Raw genomic sequence first — 13,594 nt, 5'->3', positions numbered from 1 at the left:
AGCAGCAGCACAAGGTAAGGGGGGTGCACTGAGATATAAGGGAGGGTGGGTGACTCTTGACTTTTGATGATGACTTTTTACATCTGATGTAAGGGGGGGGAGTGGGGTGCTTTGGATATCTAGTCTTACAGATAAAATGTTGCCCATTGAGTGCAACCATAATGGTGATGTGGCCCGTGATGAAATTGAGTTTGGCATCCTTGGCATAGGTCCTACTTGGCATGCTGTGCAGGAAGGGAAAAAAACATGGTGCTTGAGCTATAAAGCTAAAGTCCAGAAATACGTTTTTTTCACTTTGAATAGAGTGACTGAGGTCTAGAAACTTGTCAGGTTTAGATTTCTGTCCACGACAGCAAAGAGAAAATTGCATACAACAACATTTAGTCTTCTGCCAGTTTCCATCCAAAAGAAAGATGGCGCTCACCTGCAGAGGAGGTGACAATTTGACAGTCATTCTGACATCTTTACTAGAGGCCTCTCCCTCTCCACCTCCTCGCCTTAATTACAGTCCTAACTCATGGTCTTGGTGGGCACAGGGCACAGCTGTCTCCAATGCATTATGCTATTTAGTAGGGTCTGCCCAAAACACTTTATTACCGTATATATTCGAGTAAAAGCCAAGTTTTTCCAGCACATTTTTTTGTGCTGAAAAAGCTCCCCTCGTCTTATACTCGAGTCTCTCTGATCTGCATACCTGATCTCCCACTGTTTCACACAGTCAGTCGGCGGCTGTCCAGTGTAACAAAGCCCCGCCTCCTCCTCGTCCATGATAGGCGGAACACTGACTCACTGCTGGGAAACTGTGTTCCCCCTATCACGAGGACGAGGAGGCAGGGCTTTGTTACACTGGACGGCCGCTGACTGCGTGAAACAGCGGGAGATCAAGGTATGCAGATGGGCACAATCACGCTGCAAATGGGCACAGTGAGGGATGCAATGGGCACAGTCAGGCCGCAAATGGGCCACAGTCGGGCCGCAAATGGGCCACAGTCGGGCCGCAAATGGGCCACAGTCGGGCCGCAAATGGGCCACAGTCAGGCCGCAAATGGGCCACAGTCGGGCCGCAAATGGGCCACAGTCGGGCCGCAAATGGGCCACAGTCGGCCCGCAAATGGGCCACAGTCGGCCCGCAAATGGGCCACAGTCGGCCCGCTATTGGGCCACAGTCGGGCCGCAAATGGGCCACAGTCGGGCCGCAAATGGGCCACAGTCGGGCCGCAAATGGGCCACAGTCGGCCCGCAAATGGGCCACAGTCGGCCCGCAAATGGGCCACAGTCAGCCCGCAAATGGGCCACAGTCAGCCCGCAAATGGGCCACAGTCAGCCCGCAAATGGGCCACAGTCAGCCTGCAAATGGGCCACAGTCAGCCTGCAAATGGGCACAGTGAGGCATGCAAATGGGCACAGTGAGGCATGCAAATGGGCACAGTGAGGCATGCAAATGGGCACAGTGAGGCATGCAAATGGGCACAGTGAAGCTGCAGATGGGCTTTGTTGACCCTCTTTTCCACTTAGGCTGCATTCACACCTAGGCGACAAAACGCCTGAAGCGCGACGCCCGTGCCGCTGGAGGGGCGAATTTGCATTGATGTCTATGAGATGGTTCACATCTCACGCCGAACGCCGAAACGCCATACGCCTGCCGCCTGAAAACAAGTCCCAGGACCCTTTTTTTCAGGCAGCATTGGCGTTCGGCCATAGACATCAATGTAAATGTCTTGTTAAAAAAAGAAAAAAAAAAAAAAGTTAAACAAATCGCGGCAAAATACGCCGCGTGCGCGGCGTTACAGTGTGAATGCAGCCTTATAGTAGCTGCTGCATTTCCTACCCTAGGCTTATAATCGAGTTAATACGTTTTCCCAGTTTTTTGTGGTAAAATTGGGTGCCTCGGCTTATTTTTCGGGTCGGCTTATACTCAAATATATACGGTAAATTATATGACAACAAAAAATAAGAGACAATGGGTTGGATTTACAAAAGGCAGATAGACTGTGCACTCTGCAGGTGCAGTTGCTCCAGAGCTTAGCAAATGAGCAGACGCTCTGCTGACATCCAATCTTTCCTTTTTTCTTTTTCCTGCATGTGATTGGGTATTCTTTGCAAAGTGAAGTTTTAACTCATTTACTAATCTCTGGAACAACTGCACTTGCACAGTCTAATTGTCTTTAGTAAATCAACCCCAAAGTCATCCACCCACACAGCCCCTCATTTAGAAAAGATATTATGGGTCACCTCTTTATAGAATAGGTCCGAGTTGTTGTGCACATCATAGGCCAAGAGGTTGGTTTGTGTTCCCACTATAAGAGAGTCACAGCTTTGATGAGGGTCCAGTAATCCAGCAGTCAAGCAGCTGACACTCTGGTTGATATTTAGTAGAGAAATATCGGTGTCATGAGCGCTCTGAACTAAGCGATTTGAGGAAAGCCGCTGATTCCTGGCATGAGGGTTATGTATGAAAACCTGAAAACAGATAATCATCATAAAATACACAAAAAATACAACATACAAACATGCGACTCATGAAAAGGACACTTATAAAAAGGGAATCTTCAGATCTATAAAATACCGTATTTATCGGCGTATACCGCGCACTTTTTTGCCCTGAAAATCAGGGCAAAATCGTGGGTGCGCGATATACGCCGATACCCGCTTCCCGCGCCGTGTTTGAATGCCTGCGCCGACATATACCGAGCGCAGTACGCTCGGGTACATTCGGCCAGGCTCGGCTTAGCTCGTAGTCACGCTCTGTGACGTTTATGCGTGAGAAGCCGAGCCTGGCCGAATATACCCGAGTGTACTGCGCTCGGTATACGTTGGCGGAGGCTTCAAACTGAGCGCGGGAAGCAGGGATTCGACATGAAGACAGCGCGGGAGAAGCCGGGAGGACACCACCGAGGCCGCAGACGGACGCCGGACCGGACGAGGTGGCCGATGGACGCCGGGCAAGACACCAAAACTGTAAGTAGTAAAATGTAATAAAATGTTTTTTTACAGGATTTTAAGGTCAAAATTAGGGGTGCGCGCTATACGCCGGAGCGCGCAATACCCTGATAAATACGGTACTTAATTTTAAAGGTGAATTGGCCTGAAATATCACAAATTGTAAGGCAAAAACAGTGACACTTTGTAAATACTGTTCATTACTTGCATAAATGTTTGTCAACTTCTGGGGTGGCTTCAAATGCAGCCCCTGACATCAGTAAAAGGCCACATATAATATTCCATATATATGTACAACTACAGAACACTGCCATAGGCTGAAAACCTAAAGAGTTAAAGTGGTTGTAAAGGTCCCGTTTTTTTTTGTTTTTTTTTTAAATAACAAACATGTCATACTTACCTCCACTGTGCAGTTTGTTTTGCACAGAGTGGCCCCAAACCTCCTGTTCTGGGGTCCCACAACGGTTCTTGCGGCTCCTCCTACAGTATTTTTAGCTGCCGACTTAAAATTTTTGGAGAGGGGCTGGAGCTCCGCTTTAAAGCGGAGGTCCGGTAAAAAAAAAAAGAAAATAATTAAAAGTCAGCAGCTGCTAACACTGTAGCTGACTTTTAATAAGGACACTTACCTGTCCTAGTAGCCAGCGATGTCAGCCCCCGCCAAGGCCGATCCTCGATCCTGGCAGCTCCAGGCGCCGCCATCCACAGTAAGGGAAACAGGCAGTGAAGCCTGTGCAGCTTCACTGCCCGTTTCCTACTGCGCATGTGCGAGCAGCGCAGCGCTTTGTGAATGGGCCGGCTACTTTCTGGGATACACACAGTTCCCAGAATGCAGCGCGCCCCATTCACAAGAAGAAACCGAGTGTAGGAGGAGGAAGAGAATCCACAGCAAAAGATGAAGAGGCAGATTCGGGACTTCCGCATAGCAACAGCTATTTAAAGCGGATGTCCGCTCAAAAAAAAATATTAAAAGCCAGCAGCTACAAATACTGCAGCTGCTGACTTTTAATATTAGGATACTTACCTGTCCTGGAGTCCAGCAGCGTCCGCAGCAGAGGACGATCGATCGCTCGTCACTCTGCTGCTCCCCCCTCCATCCATGGTGAAGGAACCAGGAAGTGAAGCGCTCTGGCTTCACTGCCCGGTTCCCTACGGCGCATGCGCGAGTCGCGCTGCGCCCGCTGATTGGCTCCCGCTGTGTGCTGGGAGCCGAGTGTTCCCAGCACACAACGGGGGACGGACAGGATGTCAGAAAAAAAAACGTCTTTTGCCCGTGACGTGTGGCCGGAAGTGGGTGCAAATACCTGGTCTTTAGACCGGTATCTGCACCCCCCTCCCCCTGAAAGGTGTCAAATGTGACACCGGAGGGGGGGAGGGTGCTGATCAGCGCGACTTCACTTTAGGGTGGAGATCTGCTTTAATTTAGGGTAAGTAAAACTATTTTTTTTTTTTTAGATTTTTGGTGGAAAGATTTTTTTCAGGGTGGAACTCGGCTTTAATATCTTATTTAGACTGTTGCGAATTTTTACATTCTCAGCAGCTACTTTCCTGCTGTCTAATATCTTTTCGGCAATTACAAAAAGTCCTTTTACGCTATGTTTTGTACTTAAAAATGTTTTCAATAAAAATCTATTGAAAGTGAAAGGTCCCAGGTGAAGTGCACTTCGTATAACTCCACCTGGGACAAGAGCCAGAGGAAGCATTGGCTTATGTGTCTCCTACTTCCGCCGCGATCGATTGCTTCCTCCGCCGCCAGCGCCAGCTCCACGCACTCTGATGCTCTGGGATGGCAGGTCAGCATCCCGTTGATCACAATCTGGACTTGCTTAGATCCCAGAACATGGGCATGCACTTCCCTGGTTTGAGGTTGTGGGCTAGAGGGTTCTGCGGGCCACACCACAGGTTGAGCACCCCTGCTTTAGAGGGTATTTAACAATAAAGCAATGTACTGTGTCAGGAGGAGGGAGCAAAATGTCTACATGTTACAAGTGACTACAAGCACAGATGTTTCTCACTAGACACAAAGAAAAGATGATGTACAAGTACAATCTGGTACCACATTCACAGCTCCTCTAAGATCCTGCTCATACCACACACAACAGAGCATGAATGTGTGTATTATACAATGATAATGATTCCATTGTTTCTTGATCCCTTAATGCCTACCTGGTCATAAAAGAACACCCAGGGCTCTGAGAGCGCAGAGATCAAAGTCACTGACAATTGTTCAGGTGTTCATACAGCCATGAGTGATTTGGCTGCCTAAATATGACAGACAGCAGAGGAGATTCCTCCACCCAGGCAGGTTAGCAAGTATGGAGGAATTTATAATTCTCTCTTGCTTAGCCAAAGAGAAACCTAAATGTATATGTCTAGCTTTACTTGGGGATACACCGTCATATATCAAACCCCAACTGCATGTGAGTCTTTTTTCATCTCTGACTCATCAGCAATGCAAAATAATCATTTATTGCTTGTTTGTTGGGCTTATTAAATATTCTTAGACCTCTATGATAGATCATACTAGTTCATATTCTTTGTTTGCTTTTGCAGTGGCCTTTCTTAGGCTCCTTTCACACCGGGGCGGGAGGTGCAGTGGCGGTATAGCGCCGGTATTTTTAGCGGCGCTATACCGTCGGAATTGCGGAGATAGTCGGCCGCCAGTGGTGCGGTTTTAACCCCCGCTAGCGGCCGGAAAAGGGTTGGTCTGCAGAGGCGCAGAGGAAAAGTTCTTGTCGGAAATTCCGATCGTCTGTATGCAATTCCAAAACAACGCATGCTCTGAAGCATTAAACTTAATTTTTCTCAGCTCGTCGTAGTGTTGTACGTCACGCGTTCTTACGTTTCCGTACTCTTTATTACATTTTCTTCATCATATAAAAACAGGTTACAACCATATTAACCACTTAAGGACCGGACCAATATGCTGCTACATGACCCAAGGGGTTATTACAATTCGGCACTGTGTCGCTTTAACAGACAATTGTGCGGTCGTGCGACGTGGCTCCCAAACAAAATTGGCGTCCTTTTTTCCCCACAAATAGAGCTTTCTTTTGGTGGTATTTGATCACCTTTGCGGTTTTTATTTTTTGCGCTATAAACAAAAATAGAGCGACAATTTTGAAAAAAATGCAATATTTTTTACTTTTTGCTATAATAAATATCCCTCAAAACATATATAAACATTTTTTTTTTCCTCAGTTTAGGCCGATACGTATTCTTCTACCTATTTTTGGTTAAAAAAAAAAAACGCAATAAGCGTTTATCGGTTGGTTTGCGCAAAATTTATAGCGTTTACAAAATAGGGGATAGTTTATTGCATTTTTATAAAAAAAAAATTTTCTACTACTAATGGCGGCGATCAGCGTTTTTTTTCGTGACTGCGACATTATGGCGGACACTTCGAACAATTTTGACACATTTTTGGAACCAGTCATTTTCACAGCAAAAAATGCATTTAAATTGCATTGTTTATTGTGAAAATGACAGTTGCAGTTTGGGAGTTAACCACAGGGAGCGCTGTAGGATTTAGTCTTCACTTAGTGTGTGTTTACAACTGTAGGGGGGTGTGGCTGTAGGAATGACGTCATCGATCGAGTCTCCCTATATAAGGGATCACTCGATCGATGCAGCCGCCATAGTGAAGCACGGGGAAGCCGTGTTTACATACGGCTCTCCCCGTTCTTCAGCTCCGGGGAGCGATCGCGACTATAAACAAATAGCCGCGCTGTCGTCCCGGATCGCTCCCCGAGGGAACCTGACCGCCGCATGTAGCGGGGGGGGGGTCCCGATCGGACCCACGTCTAGGCAGGGACGTACAGGTACGCCAATGTGCCTGTACGTGCCATTCTACTGACGTATATGTACATGCGGCGGTCGGGAAGTGGTTAATCCATATAATTAAAAATGTCTTATTTCACATATACCATAACCTTTTCAATATCCCACATTTATTCAATTTCCTATCCCCCAGCCCTTCCTCCTCCCTCCCCTCCACTTTACTATCCGCGTTAATGGGTTTTCCTTTCACATGGGGTATCCCATTTTTTTCCCAACCAAGGGTTCCACATTTTACCAAATTCCCTGATGTTTCTTCTCTTAGTATATACTACCTTCTCCTTCCATATTGTTTCAGTAACTGCGTTAACCCACTCTCTTGTGGTCGGAATTTTGTGTGACCGTGTGTATGCAACACAAGTTTGAGTCAACATTCCGTGGGAAAAAAATCCACGGTTTTCTTGACGGAATTTCCGATCATGTGTACGCAACATTAGAGTTTTGTGACAAATGATGGTCTGTGATATCCCCTGAAGAAGCCAAGTTTGGCGAAACCTGTTAATAAACTTGTTTTATATAAAGTTGATTGCTCTATGAGTGTTGGCACCCTAAAAATCCCATTAAGTTCCTTGGATGAGGTGCGGAATATTAGATTGGTCACCCAAATGCCATACCAGTCTACTCACTTTCCTTTTTTATTGCTAAAATTGGGGTTGCCTCTTAAACATGAACACATACCTTTCCAGCCTGTGTAGCTGCAGTCAGACACGGGTGAACGCCATCATATTTTCCCACTGCCACCATTCGAGGATTGATTTTGTGATTTAATTTTAGGGTAAATATTGGAACAAGCATGATGAATCCCTGTAAACACACAAACAAGAAAAATCACAATTAGGAAAAACTATTAACCACTTGGCCTTCAGAAGGTTTTACTTCAAAACCAGACCATTTTTTCTGTTTAGCACTGCGCTACTTGGCAATAGCACGGTCATGCAACACTGTAGTGTACACCAATGACATTTCTAGCATGTTTTAACACAAATATAGCTTTCTTTTGGTGGTATTTATTGACTACTGGGTTCTTTATTCTTTGCAATATAAACATAATATTTTCTACTTTCGATTATAAAACATATAGAATAAAAATAAAAAAAAAAGTCTTCAGAAATTTAGGCCAAAATGTAATCTGCTACATGTATGTCCTTACTAGTCCATACACAGGTAATTGCCGCTCCTATTATAGCTTGGTCATTATGACCTCAGCCAGCTTAGGAATAGATATTAATTGTGTTTATTTTTCTATGATATGTGTATTTTTGGATGTATCATATTGTGTAATTATTTGTATTGTTCTCCTTTTCTATTTTTCAGTAGATAGTGCCTGACAAATGTAATTCTCCTGAGGAAGCTACTAACAGCGGTGAAACATGTCGAGGATTTTGTCATTTCACACACTCTGAAACTATACTATACTGGATGGATTTTATTCTGTCAATTTAAATTTTTTATAAAATAAAATCTTTTTTTATATCTGTTTGTGTCATTTGCACCCCAAGAATCCCAAATTCTCCTTTTCTTATATTGCTACCTGTATGGTAAATAAATTCCAATAAGTATATATTAATTGGTTTGTGCAAAATTTGTAGTGTCTACAAACAAGTAGAGATATATATGATAAATACACACACACACACACACACACACACACACACACACACACTAGAACTTATACAGTTATAGACCCTATACTGTAAGGGCCCTTTCACACGGAGCGGATCCGTATTGATCCGCCCCATGTGTGTCCGTCGGCTCAGCGGGGATCATCCGTAAATCCCTGCTGAGCTGTCGGCAGACAGGGCCGTCCCCGCACACTGTGCAGAGACCGCCCCGTCTCTCCTCCACTCTCCCCTATGGGGAATCGGATGAATACGGACCGTGTGTCCGTATTCATCCGATCCGTTCCGCCAGACGGAAGAAAAATTGGGTTTTCTTCCGTCTGAAAAAGCGGATCTTTGCGGAGGCGGATCGTTACGGACGTTAGCGGATGCATCATCCGCTAACGTCCACAATCCCATAGGGATACATTACATGTCCGTAAACGGACTTGTAAAAAATGGTCCGTTCGTCCGCCCGTGTGAAAGGGCCCTAATGGCGGTGATCAGGGACCTATAGTGGGACTCTGATAGCGCCAGATTGGCCAGCACCCTAAGACCCCTTTCACATTGGGGCGTTTTTCATGTGGTACAGCGCTAAAAATAGCGCTGCTATAACGCATGATAAATCATGCCATGTAGTCTTCAATGTGAAAGCCCGAAGGCTTTCACACTGAAGCGGTGCGCTAGCAGGAACGCTCCAAAAGTCCTGCTAGCCGCATCTTTACTGCGGTATAGGAGCGGTGTGTTCACCGCTCCTATACCGCGCCTTCCCATTGAAATCAATGGGAAAGCGCTGTAATACGGCGGTATTAACCCTTTTTCGGCCGCTAGCGGGGGTTAAAACCTCACCGCTAGCGCCCGAATATCGCGGTAAATACGACGGTATAGCCGCGCTACAAGTAGCGCGGCTATACCGTCACCGCGGCTGCACGCCTCAGTGTGAAACCAGCCTAACAGATACTATCTGGGAGCGTCACTAACTGACATTGCTAGTGACACTAATACAGTGATCAGTGATAATACTGTATACTGACACTATACTAATGACACTGGCTGGGAAGTGGTTAACATCTAGGGGCAATCAAGGGATAAATATGTGCTTTGCAGAGAAAAGAAAAATCCAGATCACTAATCAGTGTACAGAGCCCTGTGTGATTGTACACACAGGGCTCTGTGTTGTAATTGGACACAACCGATCAGCAGGTCTCAGCCATAAATCATTGGCCGGGACCTGCTGACAAAATCGCGCTGTGTCCAACCACAGCGTGGTCAGCAGCAGGCACGCACCTGCGCGCCCACAAACCCAGAAGAGCCCCGCTGATGTACAGGTGTGTGATCTTGGACGGTGCCGCTCGCCCACAGTATAACCACTAAGGGCTCTTTCACACATGCGGACCGTATCTCTGTTTTTCATCCATCCGTTTTCGGATACATGTATCCCTATGGGATTGCGGATGTCAGCGGATAAACATCCGCTGTCATCCGATCTCATCAGTCTCCGCTATGCTCCGTTTCTGCAGACGGAGGAAAATCCTATTTTTCCATCTGTCTGCTGATCGGATGAACACGTAAACAAGTAAACCCCCGGCATCAGTGGGAGCAAAAAAGTGCCCTACCTTGGCGACACTGGGAGAAACTGTGCCCCATTGTTGGTGTCATTGGGTGGAAAGAATCATGCTTCATCATTGGTGTCAGTGGGGGGAATTGTGCCCCTTCGTTGGTGTCAGAGAGTGAAATATTGCAACAAGAGTCAGCTAAAGCAAGCAATGGGCTGCAGTTTGAAGACTACTGGATTAGACAAAATAAAGGCAAAAAAAAAAACAGCAGCACACTGAAGAGGTTGTCCCTCTGCTCCCTCCTCCTGACATTTATTGTATTTTTTTTCATCAATAGGTGTTTATAAATATTCCTGCACTTCCACTTTGAATAGCTTACAAGTAATATAATAAAAATAATCATATCTTTGAATAATACGAGGAACACAGGAACACACAAGGACAGCCATTGTGCTACCTAGAGCAACATTCATGAAAAATATTAGAAAGTCTATATTTGCACACTGCGCGGTTATTTTATAAGCTTAATGATAACGCAAGACAAAGAGGTTTCTTGTACAGAAGATCCTGATTTTCTGTAACATAATATTCTCTATACAATCAAAATCCAGAGCCCAGACTTGAACCCGATTAAAGGATCACTCAAAAGGTATTTTTTTTTTTTAAATAACAAACATGTTATACTTACCTCCACTGTGCAGCTCGTTTTGCACAGAGTGGCCCCGAATCTGTTTTTCTGGGGTCCCTCGGCGGCTGTCTTGGCTCCTCCTCGCAAGGACTCAACACCTTAATGCGAGCGAGCTTGCATGGTGTTAAGTGCTTGCGGGCGCGCTCCCGTGATACAGCCGGCGGCCATAGCCGCTCACTGTATCGCTCGGCCCTGCCCCCCGGCGTGCCGCACCATTGGATGTGATTGACAGCAGCGTGGCTGCGCTGCTTTCAATCAACCAATGAATGAGCCAGGAAGGTGGCCCAGAAGCCCGCGCGTTCAGGGCGCGGGACTTTCGAAGGGTCAGGTAAGTAAAGGGGGGCTCGGGGGGGGCACTAATACACAGATGTTTTTTAACCCTAATGCATTAAAGCGGTTGTATACCCGCAACAAGTTTTATTTTTTTTTACACCTGAAAGGCAAAAGGCATAATGAGCTAGTATGCACCGCATACTAGCTCATTATGAAATACTTACCTTGGAACGAGGTGTTGAGAACTTACCTGGTCCACGCTGAGCGAGATGTCATCTTGCCTCGGCGTGTCTTCCGGGTATCGCCGGTCCAGCGCTGTGATTGGCTGGAGCGGCGATGTCGTCACTCGCGCGCATGTGCGCGGGAGACTTCATTCCGGCAAGGGCCGGCGGCTGCCGGGCCTTTAGCTGAGGATCCCCGCTGCGCATGCGATCGGTCCTCCGGAGCTGAAGAACGAGGAGAGCTGTGTGTAAACACAGCTTCCCCGTTCTTCACTGTGGCGCCGTCATTGATCGTGTGATCCCTGTTATAGGGAAACACAATCAATGACGTCACACGTCCAGCCCCGCCCCCCTACAGTTAGAAACCCATATGGAGGTCACAATTAACCCCTTCAGCGCCCTGTTGTGGTTAACTCCCAAACTGCAATTGTCATTTTCACAGTAAACAATGCATTTTTATAGCATTTTTTGCTGTGAAAATGACAATGGTCCCAAAAATGGGTCAAAATTGTCCGACGTGTCTGCCATAATGTTGCGGTCACGAAAAAAAAAAAAAAAAAAAAAAAAAAACGCTGATCACCGCCATTTTTTTTTATAAAAATGCAATAAAACGATCTCCTATTTTGTAAATGCTATAAATTTTGCGCAAACCAATCGATTTTTTTTTTACCAAAAATAGGTAGAAGAATACGTATCGGCCTAAACTGAGGAAAAAAAAATGATTTTTTATATCTTTTTTGGGGATATTTATTATAGTAAAAAATATTATTTTTTTTTCAAAATTGTCGCTCTATTTTTGTTTATAGCGCAAAAAATAAAAACCGCAGAGGTGATCAAATACCACCAAAAGAAAGCTCTATTTGTGGGGAAAAAAGGACGCCAATTTTGTTTGGGAGCCATGTCACACGACCGCGCAATTGTCAGTTAAAGCGACGCAGTGCCGAATCGCAAAAACTGGCCAGGTCCTTTACCTGCATAAAGGTCTGGGTCTTAAGTGGTTAAACATCCCAGTAGATGGCTGTGCACCGACGCTCCCCGTACAACCTGATAGAGCTTGAGAGGTCCCGCAAATAAGAATGGGAGAAACTGCCCAAAAATAGGAGTGTCAAGCTTGTAGCATCATACTCAGAAAGACATGAAGCTGTAATTGGTTCCAAAGCTGCTTCAACAAGTATTGAGCAAAGGCTGTGAATACTTATGTACATGGGATTTTTTTTTCCCCCTCATTTTTTTTTTTTTTATAAATTTGCAAAGATTTTAAACAAACTTCTTTCACGTTGTCATGATGGGGTATTGTTTGTAGAATTTTGAGGGAAATAATGAATTTAATCAAGTTTGGAATAAGGCTGTAACATAACAAAATGTGAAAAAAGTGAAGCGCTGTGAATACTTTCCGGATGCACTGTAACCTTAACCTTTTAACATTGAACAGTACATACTACTGAACCCTGAGTTAATCCTGACCCCTGCACCACTTACAGTGGAACCTTGGATAACAAGCATAATCCGTTCCAGGAGAATGCTCATAATCAAAGCGAGTTTTCCCATAGAAGTCAATGGAAACGAAAATAATTTGTTCCGCATTGACTTCACTAGCATGCAATACCACATATGGCCAGAGGTGGGGGGGGGGGGCGCTGTAGAGCCTCACGAACACTCGCAAAGGCCCGAAGACAGCTCGGCTGACCTCAGAAAGGCTCGAAAACACCCGGGTATGGAGTATTTCTAAATATTTCCAAGCATTTCCGAACAGCTCTGGCTCCCCCACACCTCAGGCCAAATGCGGTACTGCACATCCCATTAGCTTGAATTCTGCTTGTTTTGCGAGACAACACGCGTAAACCGAGTCATAATTTTTTTTTTTAAGTTGCTCGTCTTTCAAAACGCTCGTTATCCGCGTTACTCGTAAACCGAGGTTCCACTGTACTTCTGAACTCTGTGCTACATTCTACTGACCTCTGAATGCTGAATTACCGTATTAATCGGGGTAAAGCGTGCACCGGCGTATAGCGCGCACCCCAAACCTAGAAGGGAATTCTAAGGGAAAAAAAAGAAATACTTACAGTTTGAATGCCCCTCCATTGCACGTCCATTGGCCGCCTTGTCCGGTCCGGCGTCTGTCTGCGGCCTTGGTGGTGTCCTCCCCACTTCTCCCGCGCTGTCCTCCCCGCTTCTCCAACGTTCGCGCGCTGTCTCTTAGCGCCACCGCCGACATATACCGAGCGCAGTACACTCGGCCACGCTCGGCTCCTCTTGCATAAAGGCTAGGAGGCGGGACAGGGCGTGACCGCGAATGGAGCCAAGCCTAGACGAGTGTACCCGAGTGTACTGTGCTCGGTATATGTTGGCGGCGGCGCTCGGGAACAGCAGTATCGGCGTATATCGTGCACCCACGATTTCCCCCTGATTTTAAGGGAAAAAAAGTGCGCGTTATACGCCGATAAATACGGTACTTACTACTGACCCCTGAAGTTTTCTAACCCT

General features: G+C 46.0%; 1 protein-coding gene across 2 annotated transcripts in view; it reads right to left on the bottom strand.

Moving 5' to 3' along the window:
* BBS2 (Bardet-Biedl syndrome 2) overlaps nt 1-13,594 on the bottom strand; it is a 65,445-nt gene that overhangs the window by 46,886 nt on the left and 4,965 nt on the right. For both annotated transcript variants that reach the window (XM_040329151.1, XM_040329150.1), the window contains exons 2-3: nt 7,453-7,578; nt 2,233-2,460 (exon numbers count right to left, since the gene is read on the bottom strand). In XM_040329151.1, coding sequence (XP_040185085.1) covers nt 2,233-2,460; nt 7,453-7,569 — 345 coding nt within the window. In that variant the 5' untranslated portion in view covers nt 7,570-7,578. The remainder of the gene's footprint in view (nt 1-2,232; nt 2,461-7,452; nt 7,579-13,594) is intronic.

The sequence above is a fragment of the Rana temporaria genome, chromosome 11, assembly GCF_905171775.1.
Source record: "Rana temporaria chromosome 11, aRanTem1.1, whole genome shotgun sequence".
Taxonomy (NCBI): domain Eukaryota; kingdom Metazoa; phylum Chordata; class Amphibia; order Anura; family Ranidae; genus Rana; species Rana temporaria.
The sequence above is the reverse complement of the archived record's forward strand: the minus strand, read 5'-3'. Positions and strand labels throughout refer to the sequence as shown.